The sequence below is a fragment of the Rhamphochromis sp. 'chilingali' genome (assembly GCF_963969265.1).
Source record: "Rhamphochromis sp. 'chilingali' genome assembly, chromosome: 12".
Classification (NCBI taxonomy): domain Eukaryota; kingdom Metazoa; phylum Chordata; class Actinopteri; order Cichliformes; family Cichlidae; genus Rhamphochromis; species Rhamphochromis sp. 'chilingali'.
The window spans coordinates 18,084,095-18,110,167 of record NC_137939.1 but is presented as its reverse complement, the minus strand read 5'-3'; the positions used below and the strand labels follow the sequence as shown (position 1 = coordinate 18,110,167).

General features: G+C 43.2%; 1 protein-coding gene across 2 annotated transcripts in view; it reads right to left on the bottom strand.

Annotated features, from left to right (window-relative positions):
* Positions 1-26,073, bottom strand: part of atp2b3b (ATPase plasma membrane Ca2+ transporting 3b) — a 110,898-nt gene that overhangs the window by 20,115 nt on the left and 64,710 nt on the right. For both annotated transcript variants that reach the window (XM_080899954.1, XM_080899953.1), the window contains exons 18-22: positions 14,670-14,757; positions 14,472-14,578; positions 13,903-14,094; positions 5,472-5,685; positions 3,910-4,121 (exon numbers count right to left, since the gene is read on the bottom strand). In XM_080899954.1, the coding sequence (XP_080756080.1) occupies positions 3,910-4,121; positions 5,472-5,685; positions 13,903-14,094; positions 14,472-14,578; positions 14,670-14,757 (813 nt within the window). The remainder of the gene's footprint in view (positions 1-3,909; positions 4,122-5,471; positions 5,686-13,902; positions 14,095-14,471; positions 14,579-14,669; positions 14,758-26,073) is intronic.

Sequence of the window (26,073 nt, the reverse complement as noted above, 5' to 3'; positions counted from 1 at the left end):
TTCAAATGTTTTTTTTTTTTAAATATTTCGTTTTGTTTTGGGGGGCTAAAAAAAACGGTGTGCTCATGTAATTAAACTGCGATTAAAAGGGTTAAAATCCGCGAAATGTAATTAAAACTTGACATGAATATTTCAAGGAGAAGTAGGTCTAAAAGATTGGCTAATTTAAAGTGGAAAAAAATATTAATATATAAATTTTTTACAGCGCTTTTTAGGGCGTGGTCGATTTGTGGCTCTAAGCCCGATAGTGTATGCATTTTTCTAGGACCCCCCAGAGGTTAAAGGTAAACCTTGTTAGAGAAACCATAGTTGGCAAGCACAGCAGTAATGCATATCTTGTAGCTGATCACCAGGTTTGCACAGATCTTAAGAATGATTCTGGGAAACGCTCCAAATTCCTTAGTTGTCTTGGCTGCCACTTGACAGCTTAAAGCTTCAGCTCCCTCCACAGCTTTTCTACAGGACTGAGGTCTGACTTCTAGATAGACCTTTATGTGGTTCTTCTTTAGCCACTCCTTTGTTGGCTTAGTGGTGTGTTTTAGGTTACTGTCATGCTGGAGAACCCATCCATTGCCCATTTTCAGTATTCTGGCTCAGGTAATTTGTCCTGTACGCTTAGCACAAATACAGCCCCAGAGCATAATGGTTCTACCTCTGTGCTTGAGGGTGGGGATGATGCTCTTTGGATCATAAAAGCATTTATATTGCTTCATTTGACCACAGCACTTTATTCCAAACCTTCTCTGAATCATTTAGATGGTTACTGGCAAATTTAACACAGGCGACTGTGGCTCAAGAGATGGCAGTTCGTCTTGTAATCAGAAGGTTGCCAGTTCGAGCCCCGGCTCCGACAGTCTCGGTCATGGTGTCCTTGGGCAAGACTACTGGTGGCGCCAGTGTCCGGCAGCCCTGCCTCTGCGCCCCAGGGCAGCTGTGGCTACAATGTAGCTTGCCATCACCAGTGTGTGAATGGGTGGATGACTGAATATAGTGTAAAGCGCTTTGGGGTTCACAGGGACTAAGTAAAGCACTATACAAATACAGGCCATTTACCATTTTTTATATACATGTGCCTTCTTGAGCAGGAGGACCTTGTGGGTCTTGTCGCTGCAAGATTTCAATCCATTATGGTTTTTTCATCATTTGTCTCTGCTGTAGTAAATAGGCAAATATCAGCAAATAGGTTTGATAATAAATAATATCAACTCATTAATATTGTTAGATTTGTATTGTTGATTGTCATTTATGCTTAGAAATATTTAACCATATATGCTTAGAGGTGTATAATCATTTGTAGATAGAAAGGATGTCTCATCCTATTAACTCTGTGTAGAGGGGGGTGCATACATTCCTCTACTCAGAGTGTCCTGGCATGGATCACACTCCCTAGGAGAGTTTATCTTCTCCTTATTGATTTATGGTATAGCAAACACACGTATATCTGTTTGAGTATAAGAGCCTTTTGTTCAGACGTCCTGGCACCAGCCTTTGGGGAGTCTTCACAGGGTCACATCTTGACCTCACACACACACACACACACACACACACACACACACACACAGTATTCTTTGTTCACATGTATACCTATGTAGACGTCATATGTTAATGAACCTATGCATATTCATGTAACCTCAATAAAAGAACAGTGGTACGGGAGAACGGACGAGAGCAACTGGGGTCAAGCGAAGGAACGGCGTTTGTCCGGTCTCTCCCGTGCACGAGAAACATGAAGAACTTTGCCTACTCGTGTCTTGCGTAATTGTCTTGTGTAATTATATTGTCCTTAACGTTCCAGCGGATAGGTTCAAGCTACAAACCTATCAAATATACTGGCCTAAAATGTATAAGGCCATCTGCACCCAAAAGCCTGTATCAGGCCAGCTCTGATAAAATGTCCTTTATTTCAGGGTCACTGACTTTGTACAACACAAAAGACTGCAAGTGTTTTAGTCTTATTGCTGCAGGGAAAACACTCAACATTGACAAATAGAATATGTTCCTGCTGCAGTGTGCTGATTTAAACGAATGAGATTTGAGTTTAATGGAGTATATAGTCACTGAACACTTTAGTAATTTTTTGTATTTCCCAGATTTCTTTGAGTGTGGATTCTTCTGATTCCAAAAACAATCAACTGGAGAAGAGGCTTGCAGTTGCCCTTTACTGGGAGATGGAGCTTTTTTGTTTGTTTGTTTTATAGAAACAGGAAAACATGGAGTGGGCTTTGAGAAGAGTGAGTGAAATCATATGACCTCCATATATGTGAAATATATTACTTTAACTTATCTTCAACCATCAGATGTACTGCTCTTGTGTCACCCTGCAAATATTTGTTGGTTTCTAAAAGCACACTTAGATCAAGTGACACGAGTTAAAACTTTGCATGAACTCTGAACTCTTCTACAAGTACAACCTCTTCTACTTTTTCCAGATTATCTGTGATACAGATAAAAACATCAACATTACATAATCATACAATGCTGCTCTTAAAACTGGATTTTACCACCACTTGAGTTGTGGAAACTTCTGGACCCCTGGAGATCTGTGACCCCTGGGCAGATTCATCTTTGGTAACTCAGACTTGATTGTAAGCTGAGAACAGGGAATCTCTGCCATATTAGGCAGAGCAGTCAGTCTGCCCCAACTTACATTACTGTGTAAAAAGATGTATATAATGTATAGAACTAAACTTTAAGAGTAATTATTCCAAAACAATATATGTGGCTTGCTCAAACCACTTCTTTAAGCTCAAAGTAAAGCAGCACTCTTATGTCCTCTAAGGTCTACATGCCTCAGTGGATGTACCAACAGCACTTGATCATTTACACGTGGAACAAGGCTTATCAGTGACACTGCCATCTTTGGACCAACCCAGAGAGTCAGAAATCACACTGTGAATACGATCCATCATATCACATATAATATCATTTTGTAGCTTTCTTACTTATTTCTTCCTCTTTCACCTCTCTCAAGCTGCTTCCACTCTTCAGATCTCTCTGATTTTATTTTAATACAAATCTGTTTTTTCATCACTATTATACCCCAAATCCCTGCTCCTCCCCTCAAGCCCCCCCTCTCTTGTTTTTCTCTACCCAGGGTAACAACAAGCACCGTAGAGTTCTGAAAATATTCTTCTTCTTTCTTCCCTCCTCTCAGTCTCTCTTTGTTTTCTTGTCTGTATTTCTGTGTACACAGAGTTCCTTTCTCATTGCATTGCTAATGTGTTCAGCATGAGTCAATTGATCCAAATATGGACTGAATCTATAAAAGTGACCAAAACAGCAAAATAAATGACTAAAATATAAAACCCAGTTACAGTCTCACTTCTTTTGGGAACATTACTTTTTACCCCAAACTAAACTATGTTGTAATCCTTTACCAAACTGTTGAGAAGAGACATTCATTTATGTCTCACTATAAATAATTATGATACAAAAAATAATTTAGAGTTCTGGATATGGAAATGTTAAAATAAATCACATGTCAGTGACATGCCATTTATGTAATGAAGTTCCAGTAAAAAAAACATGTGTTTTGTAGACTATGAGCTTCCATTGCTAGTCTTGCATCTTAGAATAGAACTTAACTGAACCAAATGCAAATGGTCATTTTTAATAAGAATTCATCCCTCATACGGTTATTATAAAGGTGAGAACCTTAGCCATAAATCCAACCCAAGCTATTTTTGTAGCATGCTGTAAACACTTTAATTTCATGGACTTAAGTGTGACATTTTAACACTGGAGTCTGTGAGGTTTGATTCACTCTTGAAACAGCCACAAGTGGTCATTGGAGGAATTAGTTTTTGGCACTTGAATAACACAGTATGCTGTACCATAAGAAGGACAAAACATCAGCGGCTCAAAATTTCCTCTATGAAATACTAAAAGGTGTTAAAGGATTAACCTGACCTGCACAGCAAAAGTTCCCAAAACAATGGAGCAGAAGATTGGGTTAGAAAAAATGCCATCAAAAACATTTCTCTCTCCATGGATTTTGCGAGCATTGATCTCGTTGAAAAGCTGCATGAGGACAAAGGTGTTGAAGATAATGGTGTAGTGCTCAGAGGGCGGGGAGTGAAGCGGAGCATTACGACCACTGTCAATGTTGAACATTCGTTCGCCTGGAGAGCACAGAAAAAAGGAAGAAATAAAAGAACATTCAGACTTGGTCTTAGTAGTAAGATTATAGACAGGTTTAGGTTAGGGCTAGCATGGCCAATTAATTCGGGATGTTACCATGCTGCCAAAAAACAATTTTAAGTACATAAAGTCACAAAGAAAGGTGCAGTTGAGTGTGTTATATTATTCTAAAAATTTTCTAAGGTTTTCTTCCATATTGCCAAACCCTACTTCTGAACTCGCTAGTCCTCAGTGCAACACAATATTTTACCTCAATGATATAACACACTGTTGGCATTAAAGAAATTGTTCATATTTATTTGATAGATTCCAAACTGAGCATGTAAATGGGAATTTTCTTCACACATAAAAGTTATGGAGTTCCACAGGGTTCTGTGCTGGGACTAATATTGTTTCACTTAGACAATATTATTAGAAAAAATTATAAATTTTCATTCTTTCTCCATGAAACCAGATGATACAAATCAGCTAGTAAAACTACAGGTATGTCTTAAAGCCCTAAATGCCTGAATTTACTTCTTTAAAAAACTGAATGGCAATGGGCCTAGAAAGAACAACCATGTATTAGCTTATGCAGTGGCTCCTTTTAAAATCCAGAATTGAATTTAAAATCCTTTTCCTCATAAATTTTTTTTTAACAAGTCATACTTTAAAGAACTCATAGTACATTATTATCCAATCAAAGCACCAAGAATGCACGCTTACTTGTAGTTCCTAGAATTTTTAAAAGTACAAAGGAAGACAGAGCCTTTAGTTGAGGCTCCTGTGGAATCCAGTTTGGATGTGGAAGAAATACACTCTCTAATTTTCTGATGAGAAACTTGCCTTTTTGATAAAAAGTTATTGTTAGGTGACATGATAGGTGTCCTTTGTGTCTCTCTGTTCTCTTCCCTTTCCCCTCACTCTTAACTGGCCATGGTAAATGATCGCCCTACCCTGACCCTGGTTCTTCAAGAGGTTTCTTCCCGTTAAAAGGCAGTTTTTCCTTCCCATCAAATGTTTCCTAACAGGGGATGTTGCTATTTCTTTCTAATATTGTCGTACATATTAGCCTACAATACAAAGTGTTTTTAGGTGACTACTGTCGTATATTGGGAATATAGAAATAAAATGTAATTGAATTGATTAACCTCTTAAGCCCCAATGCCCCCCTGATACGGGGGCAAAAGGCAGGAGATCAGTTAGGCTTGGGGCTTAAGAGGTTAAGGTTAGCATAAAGGGAAGGATATCCTTAAGTTATACCCTTAAGTATCCTGAGCCTGTGTATCAACCAGTACTCAATCTGAGTATATAGCCTGTATGTGTGTTTATTTTTAAGTGTATTTCTGTACCTATGAACAGCAGGGTAAAGATGATGACCAGCTGGTACACTCCATGGCCCAGGATGTTCTTCATCATGGTCAGTGAAATGAGCGGGTTGTTCCGGCCATAAGGCTTTCGTAGCAACAGGGCCTCAGTGGGGGGCTCGGTAGCAAGGGCCAGAGAAGCAAACGTGTCCATGATCAGATTTACCCACAGCATCTGCACCGCCTTCAGGGGAGAGTCCTGCAGAGAGATTTGCAACCATGGGTTGGTATCACAAATCGTGCATAAAGTTCTCCTGCAGTAATTTATTTCTTCTACAGTTGGAATTACTAATTATTTTATTAATTGTCTATGTGTGTCTGCGTGGTAAAAGTAATCTAAAAGTGACTGTAAGGTTGCTGAGGACAGACTGTCTGCAGTTAAATTCGTTTTGTATTTTCCATTTGTTTTTATTTAGTTTAACATTTTTATCTTCAGTTAATTTCAGAGTAGGTTTACTAATTTAACTTTTGTTTTTATATGTGTGTGTAGGTTCTCGGTCATTCTGTCATGAATCGCTGTACGGTAGGCAGGAGTTGGACCCAAAATGCAGGCACTCAGGCACGAGGTTTAAACACAAAGAACTCAGCTTTATTTGCTGGCAGGAGTTAGGATGCCTGGGTCGTTGACCCAGGGTTTTTGAGTTTATTATATTATTTATCATTTCTAATCTTGGGTTTCTTTGTTAGAGTTCTCTTTTATGGTTTATGTCTCTGTGCATCGTTAGTTGCTGTCTCCCCTGTCTGCGATATCCCCGTATCCAGTCAATGTCTGTGTCTGTCCTGGTCCCACGTCTCTGTTCCCTCTGTTGCAGTGCCTGCGTGTGAGTCTGTGTCTTTAGTTCAGTCTGTGTTATGTTTCCTGTTTTATTTTGAAGGTCCATGTCTGATGTTAATGTATCTGGTTTCGCTTCCCCTTGTCTCGTTAGGCCTGATTTGCCCCAGCTGTGTTTCCCTCCTGTTACCCATTCCCTGCCTGATTGCTCCCTCTGTGTATTTAAGCCCTGTGTTTCTCTGTGTCCGTGTCGTGATCTACCCTCATTCATGCTGTGTGGCCTGAAAATATTCCTGCCTGCCCTGCCCTGCCCTGCCCTGCCCTGCCCTGCCCTGCCCTGCCCTGCCCTTGCCTGCCTGCCTGCCTGCCTGCCTGCCTGCCTGCCTGCCTGCCTTTCCTGCCTGCACACAGCCGGACAGCAGGAGAAAGTCATACAAAAGCAAACTAAACTGGAAACTCACAAACTAAACTCACAGTGAGACACAGGGATATCCCAAGGTAAGTTTTCTGTTCCACATTCGGAACAGAAAACAAAAGCAGTGCACAGTAAACACCGGAGCCCAAGAAAACAGCCCAAACACAGTTCAGTTCAGGGGGCCGACCGTGCGGACGGCTACGGCGGCGGCGTGGAAACAGTTCAGGCGGCTGACCGTGCGGACAGCAACGGCGGCGGCGACTCAGACGAAGGAGATCTTGGGGAAGAGCTGGCCATGCAAGGTGTGGACGAGGAAGTGGCGAGTCAACCGCAGGACCAGACCACACGGCAGCTTAGCAGCTGCGGGACCACACGGCAGCTTAGCAGCTGCGGGACCAGAGGAAGCTGAAGCTGACGCTGCAGACGAAGATCTTCATCTTCGTCTGCAGCCTCGGATGAGGCTGGACCAGACGTGGATGAAGACTCGGATGAGGCTGGACCAGACGAGGATGAAGACTCGGATGAGGCTGGACCAGACGAGGATTAAGCTGGACCAGGCCGTAGCATCTTGGACCCTCCAGCGGAGACGAGGAGGTTCTGGCCAGGCTGACCTGAACCCCCAGCGGAGACGAGGAGCGGCTGGAGAGGTTCCCCTGAACCCCCAGCAGAGACGAGGAGCGGCTGGAGGGGTTCTCCTGAACCCCCAGCGGAGACGAGGAAGTGCTGGCCGGGCTCACCAGAACCCCCAGCGGAGACGAGGAAGAGCTGACCGGGCTCACCGGAACCCCAAGCGGACGAGGTAGATGGCGGCGCGGGAGCTGCAGAGTGCTTAATCTGCTCACTCGAGCCTCCAGCAGGAGCAGATGCAGGGCTAGAGGGTGTGGGGACCCCTGACTGAACATTAGGCTGACTAGGTGGGTGAGTGTGTGGCTGACCAGGGAACTGAATTGCTACAAGGGACTGAACTGAAGTCTGAACTGGCACAGGGGACTGAACTGAAGTCTGAACTGGCACAGGGGACTTTGGGGTCCCTAAGGACCCCAAAGCGCTTTACACTACATTCAGTAATTCACCCATTCACACACACATTCACACACTGGCAATGGCAAGCTATACTGATGGCTGTAGTGATGGCTGATGGCTGTAGTGAGAGTGGTGAAAATGGAGTAGGTGGTGGAGTTGATGACTGCACAGGAAAATGAACTAGGGGTGACTGCACAGGAAACCGAACTAGAGGTATTAATGACGATTGGGGAGAAAGTGGAGCTGGTGGTTGAGTAGATGACTGAGCTGGAAATTGAGCGGCGACTGGGCGACAGACTGTACTGAAGGAGACTGAAGTGCTACAGGGAACTGAACTGGTGGCTGCTGAGCTGCAGGAGACTGAACTGGGGACTGTAGTGACGGTTGTGGTGACAGGGACATGGGAGACTGAGCTACAGGGAGTGGAGACACTGAAGACGGAGTTATGAGTAGCAGGGCTATAGGCTGTGCTGCGGGCAGCAGTGACGATGGTGGTGGAGGTGTAACGGGTGGAGGAGTGGCCGAATTGGTTGCGGGCCGGGCGGCTAATGGCTCAGCCACAGAGTGCATTAATGGCAGGGCTATAGGTTGAATGACTGACTGAGTAGCAGCCTGAATGGCTGAGTGTAGTGATGGTTGTGGTGGAAGAGAAGCAGCTGGTAGTGTGGATGATGGAGCTAAGGGCGACTGAGTGGCAGACCGAACTGATGACTGAAGCAATGGTAGAGGTGAAAATGGAGCTTGTGGTGGAGTTAATGACTGTGCTAGCGGGGACACAGGAGACGCAGCTAAGAGAGCTACAGGAGGCTGGCAGCTAAGAGAGCTTCAGGAGGCTGGGCAGATTCACATTACTATCCGTAGCACAAAACACAACCCCTGAATGAATAGTCCCACGGTTCAACACAGAAAAAGAGAGTTTATGAGAGTGAGAAGAGAAAGTCAGGAGAGAATGGAGCCAGCTAAGAAGAGGAGGATGTCCTCCCCTGTGTGGGAACATTTTGATTTTATTCCTCCCAACAAGGTATGTAAATTTCTACAGAAGATGTATTTTCATAATACTGATGGTGCAATACAATTTATGTTAAGGGGCTTTACTTTTGTACAAGGTGAAGTGTTTGCTATGTGCCAGGGAGCTGGGATATAACAACATCAGATGTGCACCTTGTTAGGCCTCTGGCTTACCACCACATATTTTAAACGCAATGCAGGTTTCTGTAGAGGAAACCCTAGATGTGCCATGGGCACATTCTTTACATGGAGGAAGGGGAAAGTAAAACTCTTGGCTCTTATAAAGGGACAGCACCTAGCCACTGGTACAGACACCAACTAGGGATGAACAGAATGACAAACAGTGCTGAGGAGTAACTAGGGATGGGTACCGGTATCCGGTGCCATGATGGCACCGGTTCTGACATAAACGGTAGTAACCAGACCGAAAAGCAGCACACATTTCGGTGCTTTATTTCGGTGCTTTATTTCAGTGCTTTTTTTTCCTGAGCTGTGATACACTTTAGATTCTAGCCAATCATTTTACGTTTCCGAGGACAGTAGGCAGGTCCAGGTACGTACGTGCGTTCTTTTAGAGCAGAGCTACAGATTAAAAATGCCCTAGGCGAAGCGGTCAAAAGTCTGGCTGTACTTCACAGCAAAAGATGCAAACTCAGCAGCAACAAGTGCTTTAAGCTGATACTGTGATACTGTCAAAGGAGGTAACACCTCAAATCCGATGAAACACCTGGCGACGCATAGCGTTTTTTTTAAAAGCCGAGAAATGCGCCGTATTTGATAGCTTGCTGCGAGACCTCACACCGTGCACATCTACTGCGGGTGGGTTGCCAGTTATCGGACCCAGAGCAACATCCCCAAAAAACCCGAAGAATAAAGTCCTGGCCCCTAGCCCTGCCAGTGTAGCAGAAATGATGACGGATGATGATGGCAGCAGCCGCCGTTCTTCTCTGCGTGAGTAGCTTAATGTTGTTCGTGTGTAATTTACGTTGAGTAGGCTATTAAATTAATGCATGTAAGGTGAACTAACAAACATCATCATAGCTACATGCGGCTGTCTTCTTGTTTGATGGCAGATACTCCCTTCACCATGGCCAAAAAGGCTAAAATGACCAAAGAAAAAGTGGAAAACAGTTAAACATGAGAGGTTTTTGGACAAAGTTTGTGTTTTTTCCATTGTTTAAGCACTGCTTCCAGCCAAGAGTGATACCATATATGCCCCATAGCTGCAGAAAAGGCACACATTGTTATCTTTTTACAAAAAAACAGCTGAACATGAGAGGTTTTTGGACCAATTTTGTGTTCTCCATTCTTTAAGCACCGGTTTGAGCACCGTTTAAGCACCGGCACCGTTTCAAAAGTACCGGTTTGGCACTGGTATCGGATAAAACCTAAACGATACCCATCCCTAGGAGTAACACAATACATGTACCGGCGTTACGTATTTAAAATACAAAATATGAGTAACTGTAGTGCGTTACAGTTACCGTTTAAATAGGTGATAATTAGAATACAGTTACTTTGTTGAAATAAACGGTTTATACGGCAGTCTTTTCCTGTTTCATATGTTAGGCTCTTAGGCTCCCTCTTTAATTTTGGATTCTTAAACGCATTGCCAGAAACCCAAAGAAAACATGCGAGAGGCTCTAGTGTAAGCATCCTGTTAATGTTGGTGGCATCAGTTATAAATGTGTCACTTCAGTCTCTTTGATGTACTATTGCTTGCTGTGTGATTTCTTACTATTACTGAAGGCTACTCACCACCGAGCTAACATTGTTAGCTGGCGTTAGCTAAGGTCAGTTCACAGACTACAGACTGTTAGACTTGATGGACAGCATTAACAACCTGCTAGCTGCAAACAATCATGTAGAGTTCTGAAAGCAGACAAAAAGAAAACATATTACTGATGAAAAGGTTTTCTATACGAAATCACTGCAAGAAGTGCAGCCTTACCTACTGTTTTTTTTACTGTTACTTATTATTTATATCTTTAACATGTTTCTTTCCACATGTTTCTTTTTCCATAGCCGACAGCACCTCTGTCACTGTGGACGGGTCACTGTCACATGTTGAAATGTAACTGATGCAGTTTTAGAATGCTCAAAAACAGCTGAATTTAATTTTTTCATCTAGATTTTAATAGTACAGAATATAGCCATTTTTAAATATGTTTCCAGCTTGTTTCTAATGATATGATACAGTATGAAAGCATGTAATGTGAGATAAAAAGATATATGATCTGATACTCCTTTGCAAACTGACCAGAACCATTGGTGTCCTATAATAGTCCACTCTCCGTGAAGTAGTGTGTGTGGCTGTCACCTCCAAGAACAGGAACTATTCTTTGAGAACTAGCCTTCTTTCTAGTTACAGCACCTCTTCCATTGTGTCTGCCTGCAATGGCAGATCTAGAAAATTGTACTTTACATTGGGTGGGGGCAAATCAGTCTAGGCAGGGTGGCACATACCTCTTAGTGAAGTATGTGGAAATCTGCCTGGTCTCCTCTGAGTTTCAGCCATGACTTAGGGACTGAAAGCAGCAGTTGCCCAGCTGACCGGAGGGAACTAGTGGTTACATAAGGCTTCAACAAATCTGACAAATAAACGGGGCCAAACCATTTAAGGATTTAAAAAACAATAAAAGAACTTTAAAACTGATCCTAAATTTGATTGGAAGCCAATGTAGAGAGGCCAAATGTGGTCGAACTTTCTTCTACCAATTAAAAATCAAGCCACAGCATTTTGAACTAATTGTAAGACCAGCCCCTATTAAAATGGAATTACAGTAATCCAGGCGTGAAGTAATAAAGGCATGAATTACAGTTTCTAAGTTACATTTGGAGAGAAAGGGCTTGCCTTCGATAGACGTCTGAGGTGGTAGAATGCTGATTTTACCACCCCATTCATGTAGTCATCAAAGGTAAGTGCAGAATCGATCTTTACTCCAAGATTTATGTTTGAACTATTCAAATGAGAGGTCAGAACAGCGAAATCAACATCTGGAGGGTTGGAAAATTGATTTGGGCCAAGTAAAATCGCTTCCGTTTTACGATCGTTAAAATTAAAACTTTTGTTAGACAGGTATGATTTAAACCTCAACAGTGCCAAGTCAGAAATTCCCACACAATGGTGAAGGTGGGAGATCAATAGATTGTGATCCACTGTGTCGAAGGCAGCGGTCATGTCCAATAAGACCAGCACTGCATATTTACCACGATCAGCAGCTACCAGAACATCATTGATAACTCTTACAAGGGCTGTCTCCGTGCTGTGAAAAGGCTTAAAACCGGATTGAAAAATTTCAGACAACTGGAAGTCATTCAAGTAGTCCATCAGCTGAGTATAAACAATCCTTTCCAAGATCTTACTTAGAAAAGGAAGCTTAGAGATAGGTCTAAAATTTGACATGATTGAGGTATCTAAGCCAGGTTTCCTAAGCAAGGGATGTATAACTGCATGCTTAAACTCACTAGGTACTTGACCAGACAGAAGAGTAGTGTTAATAATGTTCAGAATTTGAGGTCCAATAATACGAAATACCTTTTGGAGAAAGCGGGGAGGAACCACATCATTCGGAGAACCACACGGTTTAGCATTTAACACCAGTTTCTCTAAATCAGGCAGAGCAATTGGTAGGAAGGTGGATAGCAAACATGAGCACGAAACATGCTTAGAAGGGTCGGCAATAGGAGTTGGAGGTCTCATGCTTTCAACCTTGTCCACAAAGAAATTAATAAACTTATTACACAAAGCCTCAGAGGACGGCACGGAAGCATAGCAAGTACAGAATTTATAGTGTTATACAGAACACAAGGGCTATGCCAGTTTTCTTCCGAGTGGCTGCTACTCAGAAGAAAAAACAAACAAAAAAGAAAAACAAAATTAAGTGCACGGTGAAAACTAAATGTCTGAGATGACCTTTAGTACAAATGTACAAGTTACGTCTGACCCAAAAGCTCAGACTGCTTTCAAACATTGTTTCAGAGCATTTTTCTACACTTGGCTACCAATCTAATTGTTTGCAACATTGGCCAAATTCAATATAAGCATCAAGATGCTTGGAAGCATGATAGTTCCTTCTTCGTAATTAAAGATTGTTAAAGTTGTTCATAATACAGAAATACAAACATGTAGTCACTAGGGGTGGGCTTAAAAAATCGATTTTCCCAAATCAAAACTATTTTAGTTTGAATAATGCGATATCGATTCATTAAATCCTGTATAAATGTATTTTGCCAGAAACACCAGAATCTCAGGTTAAAGCTGACAAAACTATTTCAACAACCATCAAACAGCTAAAACAGCAAATAAGAGCAGGTAAACAGATTCCGCAAAAAGATGTAAACACAAAGCGCGGATCTCGCCGTTCACCCGGTGGCACATACGCGACACGCCATTGGGTGCCGAAAGTCGACATGTCACAGATTCTGAAACTGCAGGTTTTGTCACTCTCCCACCAAAATTCACTGAACCAGCAGCAATAGAAGATCAAAACTACGCTTCATGTTTGAAAAACATTAACATGATTTCTCTCTTGCTTTTGCTGTTCTGCTTCCACCAAGATAAAAATCATACTTCCTGCACAGCTATGTGTAGACCAGTTTACCATCAGAAATCTGTTTTCTGCATTATTCGTTTGCTTATCAAACACCAGTCTACGTTGTGCACAGCACTGTCGCCCGCTGTGTTTTTTTATTCAAAAATGACCTCCAACTAGAAAGTCTAATTTCTGCTGTTCAATATCGAAAAAAGTTTAGTTTTTACAAAATATGCCTAATTGCAAAATACTTACCTCTGCCTCTAATAAAACCCCTGCAAAAAGCCAGGCCAGGAAAATCTCCTTTATGTTTTTCTATGCTTTATCCTCAGTTACTTTGACACAATTTTGACTGTCTGAGTCAAAACTGAATCAAATCAAATCAGTTATAGAAATAGAAATCGATACCCAGCCCTAATAGCCCTATTACATAACTGTGCATTTCTAAGTTGATCATCATTACTTGTCAAACATATAGAAATGTTTCCAAGTGTCAGGACATCACTGCTTATATAAGCTTGGTGTACAAATGCATAAAAAAGCATTGTGCATTACGTTTGCCCTAGCAGGTATAAGTGAGCGACATTTACAGAAGTGATATCTGTGTGTGTGTGTAGGAAGGCACATGTGTCAGCATATATGTGTATTCATCTGTCTGTCTACCTGGGTGATACAGGCCCCGGTGAAGGCCACGATGACAGCCACTACGTTGACTGTGAGCTGGAACTGTAGAAACTTGGAGATGCTATCGTAGACGTTTCTTCCCCACATCACTGCCTTGACAATGCTGCTGAAGTTGTCATCAGTCAGGATAATGTCAGACGCCTCTTTAGCCACGTCCGTCCCTGCGATACCCTGACAGAGATTGAGACAGAGTGAGGGGGAGTCAGAGACTCATGACATGATTCATGCAAGCATTCAAGCATCCAAATTACTTTGGAGTGCTACTGTCTCAATATCATGCTGTCCTGCCTCCAAGTGCTACCACTTGGCATGAGTAAGAGCTGTGGCCAAAATAAAATGCACACTACTCAAAACACTTGTTATTACAAAGTACAATGGAAAATACTCTGTCCTTTACAGATTTATAATAGATGTATTTTATACATCTTGAATCATAAAAAGATTTACTTCAAAAATACAGAATAAGAGACTGATTACGACAAAAAATGTCATGACAGAAGCACATTAATCCCAAATAAACACTAATGGTGAACAGTATCTCAGGTTACCATGGCAAAGCCCACATCAGCCTTCTTCAAAGCTGGGCCGTCATTAGTTCCGTCTCCTGTTACTGCAACAACCTGCCTCTGTTCTACAACGCTGCTATCAATGATGCCTGGGTGCAAACACAAAGGAGGAAAAAAAACAGTTTTAATTGGCAGTGAATCGGTTTGTATATGAGTGTGTGTTTTGGTTTATGGACTCACCTTTAACCAAAGTGTGTTTATCAGTTGGTGAGGACCGAGCCAGCACGCGCAGTTTGGGCCAGATTTTATCGATACGCTCCTGTTCAATCTGTTAGTTTAAAACAAAGAAAAGCCATAAACTAGTCTCTGCTTTAACTACATGTCACTGTGGATTCAAAGCGTTAAACATGTTACAAAGGTGTGACTGACAGAAAAAAATAATAAGGAGAAGAAGCACTTGATTCTTATATACTGCCCTCCCTCATTCAGTGTAACCATCCTGTACCCTTGTATAGTGATCACTTACACACAGCATTTTTAAGTATACATTTAAATTCATACTCCATAGAAAACTAGAGCCACAGCACTAATCAACAGCCATCTATCCCATTAAGCATTCTGCTAAATTCAAAGCCTAAAGCTAAATAGGCGGGATAAAAGCATTGCCCATACAATTTTTGCCTTTTATTGTGTACACTAACTACAGTGGATACAGCCATGCCAGAGGTAATCTGAACCTCTTTATATTGGTTGCAAACCTAAATAGCTTTCCTTTGATAATTTAACTGATTTTAGATGCCATCTTGGTGCAAGTGGACTATGAAAATAGAGTAGCTAATATTCTGTGTGCTGCATCCTGCATGCTCTGTCTAGGCATCTACCTCGCACAGTGTACTTCCTATAATTAGAATGCATCTGACTCCTAGTGTGTTTCATTTTAGATTTGTGAATTATTTGTGATTTGTGAATAGTTTCTCCTCCTGTCATGGTTTGGCAGCCCTCGCCAGTCGACCTTCACCCGATGTGTCTGTGTATTGTGTTTTGTTTTGGTCTTGGCTCCCCTCTGGTCCTCTATTTCCCTGTTTGTGTGTATTTGTTTTTGGACGTGTGTGTGTTTCCGGAAGTCCGGTTGCAAACGTCTGCAGACCCTGAAGATTTCCTGCGCTGAAGTCAGCCACACCTACTGCTCATCAGTTCTCGTCAGCTGCAGCTGCTTGTCATCGCGGGCAGCCTCCCTACTTAACTGTGTGGCTGAGCTTCAGTCGATGCTGGATTGTTGAGTTTAGTTGTCAGTATAGCCCCGGCTCAATAGTGAAAACTTTGTGTGTATATCTGTGTGTTGCTCGCTAGACTAATCATTGCGTCTTGTCTTGCCAGGATTTGGGATTGGAGCCCCTGTACAGATTGAAATTTGGAGTTTCCCGATACACGCCACAGACATGAACACTGTGTGGGATTTGGGAGAAATCGCCACGGGGGCCACAGTGCGGGGATTGTCACATTGTTATTCACCTTTGTTCACTGTAAATAAATTCACTGTCTCTCTTTTGGAAAAGTCCTGTGTTTGGGTCAGATTCTTACCACAAATGTCACACCTCCCAAATGTCATAAATTGACTACAAATTTATGACAGAAAGTTTTTTAGAAAATTGAGCCACCTATGACTTGTCAGTTTATCAGCATATTTTACATATTGACACATTAAATAATCAGGCCCCATCTTATCTTAATGACCTTGTAGTACCATATCACCCTATTAGAGCACTTCGCTCTCGCTCTGCAGGCCTACTTGTTGTTCCTAGAGTATTTAAAAGTAGAATGGGAGGCAGAGCCTTCAGTTTTCAGGCCCCTCTTCTGTGGAACCAGCTTCCAGTTTGGATTCGGGAGACAGACACTATCTCTACTTTTAAGATTAGGCTTAAAACTTTCCTTTTTGCTAAAGCATATAGTTAGGGCTGGACCAGGTGACCCTGAATCCTCCCTTAGTTATGCTGCAATAGACGTAGGCTGCCGGGGGATTCCCATGATGCATTGAGTTTTTCCTTTCCAGTCACCTTTCTCACTCACTAATAGACCTCTCTGCATTGAATCATATCTGTTATTAACCTCTGTCTCTCTTCCACAGCATGTCTTTTATCCTGTCTTCCTTCTCTCACCCCAACCGGTCGCAGCAGATGGCCGCCCCTCCCTGAGCCTGGTTCTGCCGGAGGTTTCTTCCTGTTAAAAGGGAGTTTTTCCTTCCCACTGTCGCCAAAGTGCTTGCTCATAGGGGGTCATATGATTGTTGGGTTTTTCTCTGTATCTATGAAGCGCCTTGAGGCGACTTTTGTTGTGATTTGGCGCTATATAAATAAAATTGAATTGAATTGAAATTGAATTGAATAAATACAAGCTTATATATAATAAACCCGGATTAAAAAGATGCATAAATAGTAAAAGATAAGTAAAGTCTGAGAATATAAATACCAAAGAGTAAAATTCATTTGTTCAATTTTCTTGTATATTAAAAAGATCAAAGTTCATGTAAAATGATTAAAAACATGTTTGCATTGTTTAAAATAAGTTATCTTTCTTTTATTGGGAATTGCTTGTGAGAACTGTAATTTCCTACGGGGATATGGTCTATGAAGGTAACACAGGGTGGAGAAAGAAAAGGAGAAATAAAAAGACAAGGCAAGAAGAGAGGGCGGTCTTGTTTTTATGTAATGTTAGTAAGTGTGTTTTGACTTTTCGTAAAGACAAGTCACAATGTCGATAAGCTAGTGACATTACACGTAAAGTTTCAGCGTGAGTCTGCTGGACTGTGTGTTTTGTTTCTTGTGGCCGCGCACGCATTTGAGTTAAAGTGAGGCTAACCCAGCCGTTCGCTAATAAGGACTACTGTAGACTGCCGTTTCTCTAAAGTTGTGGAACGTAACAAGCTGCAGAGGATCGTTACTGAACTGGATAACGACGGACAGACCCCAGATAGTCACTTAGAGTACCTCTGGCAACGTGGGAAGCTAAAACAGGTAGCTTGTGGAGCACGTGGAGATCACAGACCTTCCTCATCTTTGTGCTACTGCATCCTGTTGCCTGGATTAATCTGGTGGGAGTTGCAAGTTTCACAAGGTATTGAGTTTATTTATTTTTTGCTCATTGAGTGAAGAACTTCCGGTTGGGAGATCTTTTGGATTTATACTGGAGCAATACAGGCCTGCAACGTAGGGTGTATTTCTGACGGCTTTAGGTTTAATTTGGGACTATAATTGTTTTATCACTGGTGGTTTACATTGTATATGAGGAAATTCTGTGTACAGCTGGTAAATTGCTGTGTGTATTTTGCTTTGCCTGAATACTGAAACCTGCCATTTTATTATTTTATTGTTTTCATTGTTTGGTAAATTGAAGGAGGGTTGCAATGCTCTACTTTACATGGTGTATGACATAATTTACTGCACTGTAGACACTAGTGTTCATTTTCCTGTGTAGTGCTACTGTTAAGGAATAAGCTTCATTGATCCCAGAAACAAAAGAGAAGTTAATTTAAAAATATCATACGAGAGTACACTAGAAAAAGAACCCAAAGCCCATTTATTTAATGGTATTGAGTAAATGAGGGCTACATAAAATGGAGGCACTGCTGGGATGTTTTTGGGTTTCATAGAAGTATTAAAGGGGCAACACACTAAAAAAAAAAAAAAAGTTAACCTACAGTAGCTAGTTTACATTTCTTAGTATTTTTTGCTACAAAGAGTATGGCAGACCACACCGGGCTTGCTGCAGAGCTGAAGAGTTGGTGTCGGGGTGAAGGTTTGGAGGAAGCTAAAGCACTCTTGGTTCTGGTTCCAGAAGAAGTGGAAATAGCCCAGATAGAAGAAACCTTGGAGACTATTAAGTGTCTAGGGCGAGTCCGGGTTAGAGGGCACTTGTTCCACACCCCCTTGAGCTGCCTAATGGTTCTCTGCGAATGCAAACAAAGTATACCTAAAGATAATGCACCCAAAGAAGTGCTGGACCAGCACAGTGGTAAGAAATGAATGTGCAGCTCCTGACGATTTTGCTGTGAAGTTGAAGAGTCTCTTAGACACTGAGGGTAGGACTATGGAAGACATATACAAAGCTTATTAATCAGCCTTGCTCCTCCGCAGCCCAGCTCTGATCCTTCCATAAACTCCACTGAGTCTGTCTTGCAAGTGGTTGGTGATTTTTTGGAGAAGGCACATAAACCACAAGCTGAAGGTGGTTATTGGCGTTTGAGGCTGTTTTCAGGGAACTTGCCAGTTCCCCCTAGTGAAGACCCCTTTGACCATTGGCTTGAGCAGGCATGGCTCATGGTAGAGGAAAGGGACTGTACAGACAAGGAGAAAAGGCACAGGCTGATGGAAAGTTTAAAGGGGCCAGCGTTGGAGATTGCCAAATCGGTTCGTGAGTCAGACCCCGAGGCAGGTCCCGTTGAATACTTGGAGGCGTTGGAAAGCACATTTGGCAGTGCTGAGTCTGGGGATGATCTCTATTTCGCTTTCTGCTTAATGCAGCAACAACCAAGTGAAAAACTGTCTAATTTCTGAGGCGTCTGGAAAGGGCCCTTACTAAAGTTGTCCAGAGAGGATGATTTCCAGCTTCTAGCAAAGACAATGCTCACCTAGAACAACTTCTGAGAGGGGCTGTCACTTCCGATCTCATGCTAATTAATCTGCACCTGAGAGAAAGAAAGTCCAAACCCCCAACTTTCCTCCACCTCTTAAGTGAGATTCGCACAGAGGAAGAGTGTGATGCATCAAGGAGAAAACTAAATACCTCAGTCCAGCATGTACAGACAAAACCTTCAGGGACTGGCAATACAGAATACAAAGTCTCAAAGCTGAAGTTAAAGAGCTTAAGGCCAAGTTAGCCACTTGAAGTCCCCTGATGTCATAGATAAAGATTCGTCCTCAGTACAGTCAAGTGAGCACAGTGACACCAGAGAACTGGCCGCTTTGAAAAGACAAGTGAAAAGACTGCAACAGAAAGTAGCCCAACGAGATACTGCTCCAGACTCTTTGGTAAAACTGGCTACCATGGGAGCAGTAGAGGCTACCTCAAAGACAAGGACCCTTTACCAGAACAGAACGCCTTTGGATGAGCAGTTCTGTTACCGTTGTGGGGAAAAGGGACATTTTGTCGCAAAGTGTCAAAATCCTGAAAATCAGAGCAAAGTTATACGAAAGCTCATCCGAACTGTCAAGACACTGAAAGAAAGTTCAGGTACTTCAACAAGTAATGCCACTGACACTGACTGCCATCTCAAGCAGTGTCTTCTGACTTCTTCCACCCCAGCTGGAATTCCAGAAGGACTGATTGGGCCGCCAAGTATTGTGCCACTTAAAGTGAATGGACAGCCCTGTGATGCCTTATTTGACAGTGGATCACAGGTCACCATAATATTCGAGTCCTGGTATAAAGCCCATCTGCCTTCCATCCCAGTGCATCCGCTCACTGGTCTCAACATTTGGGGTGAGTCCAATGTCAGTTACCCCTACCTTGGCTATGTTGTGGTAGATGTTGAGTATCCGGCTGAAGTGACTGGCACCAAACACACTGTACCAGACCTTGCCTTGATCTGTACAAGCCCAAAAGAAGAGCAGATTCCTGTCATTGTTGGCACTAACACCAGCCATGTCCGCAATTTGGTACAGGAATGCAGAAAAGAGGGGCTTGACATAACCAAAAGCCTGGGCATCCAAATTCACAGGGAGTCGCTACCCACATTCACAGACTCCCTCACGCTAAGCTCTCGAGATGACCAGGTTGGCTGTGTGACTTGGCAAGGTTCAAATCCCTTGTCCTTACCCCCCAGAAAAGACTTGCAAATAACCTGCAAAGTAAATTTTCAGCAGACAGTTGGCAAAGAGATCTTCATGTTTGACTCTTCTCCCTTAGCTCCTCTGCCAGGTGATGTCCTGCTACAGCCCATGGTTGTGCCCGCCAATGCGGTACAAGTTAACAGCTTCAGAATCCTGGTGCAGAACCAGTCCGCCAGGGAAACCATTATCCCTGTTGGAACCGTCATGGGTCACCTTTATCGCACCGAAAGCGTCATCACCATGCCAAGCAAAAAACCAGAGATGACAGCATTTGACAGCAGCCAGATCGACTTTGGTGACTCTCCTGCGCCTGAAGAGTAGAAGGACCGGCTTAGACAGAAACTAGCGGAACGCTCCCACGTCTTCTCAGTCCATAAATGCGACGTTGGCCTCGCAAAAGAGGTGGAGCACACCATCCGCCTGGCTGACACAAGACCTTTTCGGCAAAGATCACGTCGACTGGCACCTGCAGACATAGAGGATGTAAGAAAACATCTGCAAGAGTTACTATGTGCATCATTAAAGAGTCCCGTAGCCCCTATGCCTCGCCGATTGTAATTGTTAGAAAGAAAAATGGAACCATACGGATGTGCATAGACTACAGGCTCCTTAACAGCCGGATCGTGCCCGACCAGCAGTGTTGGGACTAACGCGTTATTAAGTAACGCGTTACAGTAACTACGTTATTATTGTGGTAACGAGCATGGTAACTAGTTATTATACCAAAATCAGGAACGCGTTAATCATTACTGGGATTTAGATAGGCTCGTTATTCGTTACTTCGTGTGGTGGCATCGCGGAGCTTCCACAGATTCAGTAACATTAGCAAGTGGTGGAGGCCAGCAGGTGGATGAGGGAAAGGGGAGGCAGGAGGAGCAGAGACCTCAGGCGGCCACCGGTCCGGTCCGAGTGTCAGGTGAACTGAACTTCAGGTAAGAAGTTGTGACCTGCAGTCTATCTGGGTCAGATATAAACCAAGTTTAGGTGGAGTTTATTTTCGTTGTGCTGGCTTTTTCGTACTGCGTACTAGCTAGCATGACGGGGTTTCTATACAGCTGGGTGGGTGCTATGATGTTAACTGAACTTTATTTTGTTCATAAGGTTAATTATTAGAGTTGCCAACCATCCCGTAAAAAACGGAATCATTCCGTATTCAGAGAAAATATCATGCGTTTGGTATTGAGGTGAAAAGGAATGCAGTTTGTCCCGGACTTCAGCTACAATGAAAAACAGACAAAGCTGGAGTTATTCCGTTTCTTTACGCTGCAGCTGCTTCTTCTTCTCTCATTCTCTCCCCTCCCTCTCCAGTTTCTACTTCAATCATGAAACTGATCAATGATCAGCTGATCGGCTTTTCTCTCTTGTTTGTTTATCGCCCACTTTGCGCCAGAAAGAAGAAACCAGTGGAGGTCGCGTTAAACAACAGCAGCACGTTTAAGCTTGATCAGCTGTTGTTAGAATTTATTTAATATTACTTTCTAGTATCAGCTGATGTTTGCTGGAGCCACAGCTGTAAAGCTGCTGGTCATGATATTGGTTTGGTTATGTGGTGAGAGGGAAACATGAAGATGAAACCAGGAGATGTCCTTACTGAATCATCAGAGCTGAACAGGTGATGGAGAAACAAGTTTACCTTTTAGGTGACATGAATGAGTTGAAGGGAAGTTGTGAACTGTTTCTGAGAGACAAATAACACCAGGATCCTTTTCTTTGTAGCTGACAGCTGGTAACTGTGCAGGGGCGGGTCTAGCAAAGTGTTGCCGGGGGGCCAGGTAGGGCATTAACAGGGAAAGGGGGGCACAAAGAAATACTTTTATTTCTTATTCTCATTTAAAATATCTAGTTTTTAATAAATAATTATCTGAATCTTACAACAAATGATTGATAGATTGTACATTGTACATAGAGTGTACATCACTGTCACAACAGCGTTTGTTTTCATTCAAAGACTTTATGATTTTTCCTATAATGGTGGGCCGGTCAGTCAAAACGCCCGGGCCGATTTTTTGTCCCAGTCAAGCCCTGTATGCAGCTCATCTGCAGTCTGGTGTTACCTACATCTTCCTATTCAGAAGGCAGAATTTCCGAGTTCTTAGTACAATCGAAAGCACCACGACTGCAGTTTTTGTGTTGGATGTAAAAAGCGCACATGACGCTGTGACGTTGGCTAGAATCATGTCGGCGATCAACGACGGTCCAGGCGTGGGATTTCTTTCGTGGAAATATGCAGATTATTTTTTCCTTTCTATTGGTAGGTGGCACAGTGCACTTGTGGCAAGTAAGCAAGCTAGAAGACTGGCAATCTTGCTGGGTATCCAGTTATGGAAGCAACACATTAACAAGAGAATTCTGAGTAAAACCAAAGTTACTTTCCCTAGTAACTAGTTACTTTGAAAGTAACGAGTAACTTGCAGTAACTGAGTTACTTTTGATAGAAGTAACTAGTAATGTAACTAAGTTACTAATTTAAAGTAACTTACCCAACACTGCCGACCAGTACATGACCCCCTGCATTGACGAAGCACTGGATTCTTTGTCTGGGAGCAAATGGTTCCCAGTGCTGGATTTGCGTAGTGGATACTACCAGATTCCAATGGCAGAGGAAGATAAAGAGAAGACGGCGTTCATCTGCCCCCTAGGCTTCTTCCAATTTGAGAGAATGCCGCAGGGAATAACAGGAGCGCCTGCGACTTTCCAGCGTCTAATGGAAAAAAACAGTCGGAGACATGAACCTCCTCCAAGTCCTGGTATACCTGGACGACCTGATTGTCTTCGGAAAGTCACTGGAGGAACATGAAGAGCGGCTTATTAAAGTCCTAGATCGTCTTGGAGAAGCAGGACTAAAGATCTCCCTGGACAAATGCCAGTTTTGTCAGCCACAGGTGAAGTACCTCGGGCATATTGTGTCTGCCAAAGGTGTCTCTCCTGATCCGCAGAAGATTGAGGCTGTTACCACCTGGCCTCAGCCCCACGACCTAAAGTCTCTGAGATCGTTCTTAGGTTTCTGCGGGTACTACAGGCGATTCATTGCTAACTACGCCTCTTACTGAACTGACCTATGCTCCGATACAAAAGAGCAAGAAAAAGAGTCCAGACCTCAACAAGTCCTACTTGAAAGAGTCAGAACCCTTTGGAGATCGGTGGGATGACTCCTGCAGCAAAGCCTTTCAGCAGATCATCCACTGTCTAACCTATGCACCGGTATTAGCCTTTGCTGATCCTACCAAGCCTTATGAGTTCCACGTGGACGCAAGCTTCAAAGGACTGGGGGCTGTCCTATACCAGCTACAAGAAGGGGACCTAAGGCCGGTTGCATTTGCCAGCAGGAAGCTAAGTCAGGCTGAGAAGAGGTACTCCATACATCAGCTGGAGTTCCTGTCGTTAAAGTGGGCTGTGGTGGATCGCTTTCATGACTATCTGTATGGGGTGCACTTTACATTGCGTACAGATAATAACCCCTTGACTTATGTTCTGTCTACGGCAAAGCTCAATGCCATGGGACACAGATGGTTAGCTGCTTTGTCCACATATGACTTCGATGTCCATTACAGACCAGGCAAGCATAACATAGATGCAAACATCCTCTCCAGAAACTTTGACACTGACACTGAATGGGAGACTATACCAGAGGCAGCTGTTAAATCCATCTGCAAAAGAGTACGTGTGTCAGAAAGCCCAGAGTTACCCACCAGATGTGTCGACCAAACCGGGGCTTCCCCGGAATACATCCCTGACATCTATGCATTTCCTCTTACGATGGAGTTACAGTCACTGGAACACGTCTCAAAATCTGATCTCGCTAAGGCACAGAAAGAGGATTCAGTCATTGGTCCAGCGGTCAAAGCTGTCCAACAGAATTTATGGACAGGCAACAGTCCGGAGCTGTTGCTCCTAAAAAGAGAGAAAGATAAGCTGACTCTCCTGAGTGACGGTCTGCTCTACCGCATCACCAAACGTCACTCAGTGGAGGAGGTCCGTCAGCTAGTCCTGCCAAAGGTGTATCATGACGTTTTGTTGAGATCAGTACACAATGACTCAGGACACCTCGGCATAGAGGGAACTCTGGATTTACTCCGTCGAAGGTTCTACTGGCCAAGAATGTTGCAAGACACTGCGCAACATATCAAAAATTGTGGTGAATGCATAACACGCAAGACTCCTGCCCAGAGAGCCGCACCACTTCACCAGATCTCCAGCAGTGGACCTATGGATCTGGTGTGCATTGACTTTCTGTCAATGGAGACGGATTCCAAGGGCATAAGAAATGTCTTAGTGGTCACCGATCACTCCACACGCTATGCCCAGGCATTGCCGACCAAGAATCAGACACTCAAACAGTGGCCAAAACCTTAGTGGATAAGTTTTTCGTCCACTATGGTCTTCCGGCTCATATCCATTCAGACCAGGGGCGAGACTTTGAGAGTCTTCTGATCAAAGACTTGTTGAAGAACATGGGGATACAGAAGTCGCGCACTACTCCGTATCATCCGCAAGGAGACCCTCAGCCAGAGCGGTTCAATTGAACGCTGCTTTCAATGTTGGGTACTCTAAGCACAGAGAAAAAACATCAGTGGAGCCAGCATGTCCCTTATTTGGTCCATGCTTATAACAGTACAAAATGTGATGCAACTGGTTTTTCACCATACTTCCTAATGTTTGGTCGTGAAGCCAGACTGCCAGTGGACTTGTTGTTTGGGACCACAATTGACAAAGCTGAGGAAAGTCACTCATGCTATGTGTCAAAGCTTAAAGAAGATCTCCGTCAAGCCAACAAGCTAGCATCCGAGAAAGCAGACAAAGTCCATCAGAAGAACAAAAAGGGCTATGACAAGAGAGTTGGTTTCCAGTCTCTAGAAATAGGAGACAGAGTCCTATTGAAGAACTGGGGTCTCAAAGGGAAGCACAAGTTGCAAACAAGATGGAGTCCAATACCTTACCAAGTTGTTGGAAAAATGCCCAATCTCCCTGTCTACCAACTAAAGAAGGAGAATGGAAGTGGTCGTCACATCCACAGAGATCACATCCTTCCTATTGGCCAACATGTAAAATTGCCAATCCCTGAAGTAGGCAATAACTGTTGTGACAGACAAAAACCAAAGGGCAAGAAACCAAAGCAGGCCACAGTTGTGTCTGACCCTCAGCTGTCACAGGATTCTGATTTGTCGTCAGAGAGTGAGTACTATGAGCCTCAGAGGCACTACTATACTCAAGAAAGAGTGAGAGAAGCACTAAGACAGGCTCTTAGATCTCAAGCAGTGCCACAAGAGGATTGTGCAAATGACCAGGACAAGGTCAGTGATGAAACTGCTTCTGATGAGCGCAGTGAAAATGAGGAACTGCAACCGGAGGATGGAGGCATTATTCAGGACAGAGAGACTGAGCCCGACCAAATGGTGGATATTAAGGAGGAGTATGACCAAAATGAAGAAGATGATGAAAATTCTATCCCAGAACCTGATCTGGATCCCAGAACAGCCTGTTCTGTCTGCCAAAACTGAGAAACCAAATACACACCGTGATCTGTTGGGTGACACTCCTAAACTAAGGCCTAGGAGACAGATTAAACCAGTAGTTCGTTTAACTTATGATGAGCCAGGAAAAGCTAAAGATCAGCCTATCACTATTATACATAGAGGGGTTGTCATCACTATAGGCAAAGACTAAGAGCCATAGCATGTAAAAAGGATCATCCTAATTCCCAAGAAGTTCTTGTAGTTCCTTGGTAGTCTGTTGTAGTAATGGGTCGGGGATCTTTGACGTGAACGACGCGAGTCGGCTCCTTATCGCGAGCCGTGGGGGTTTTTCTTTCTTTCTCTCAG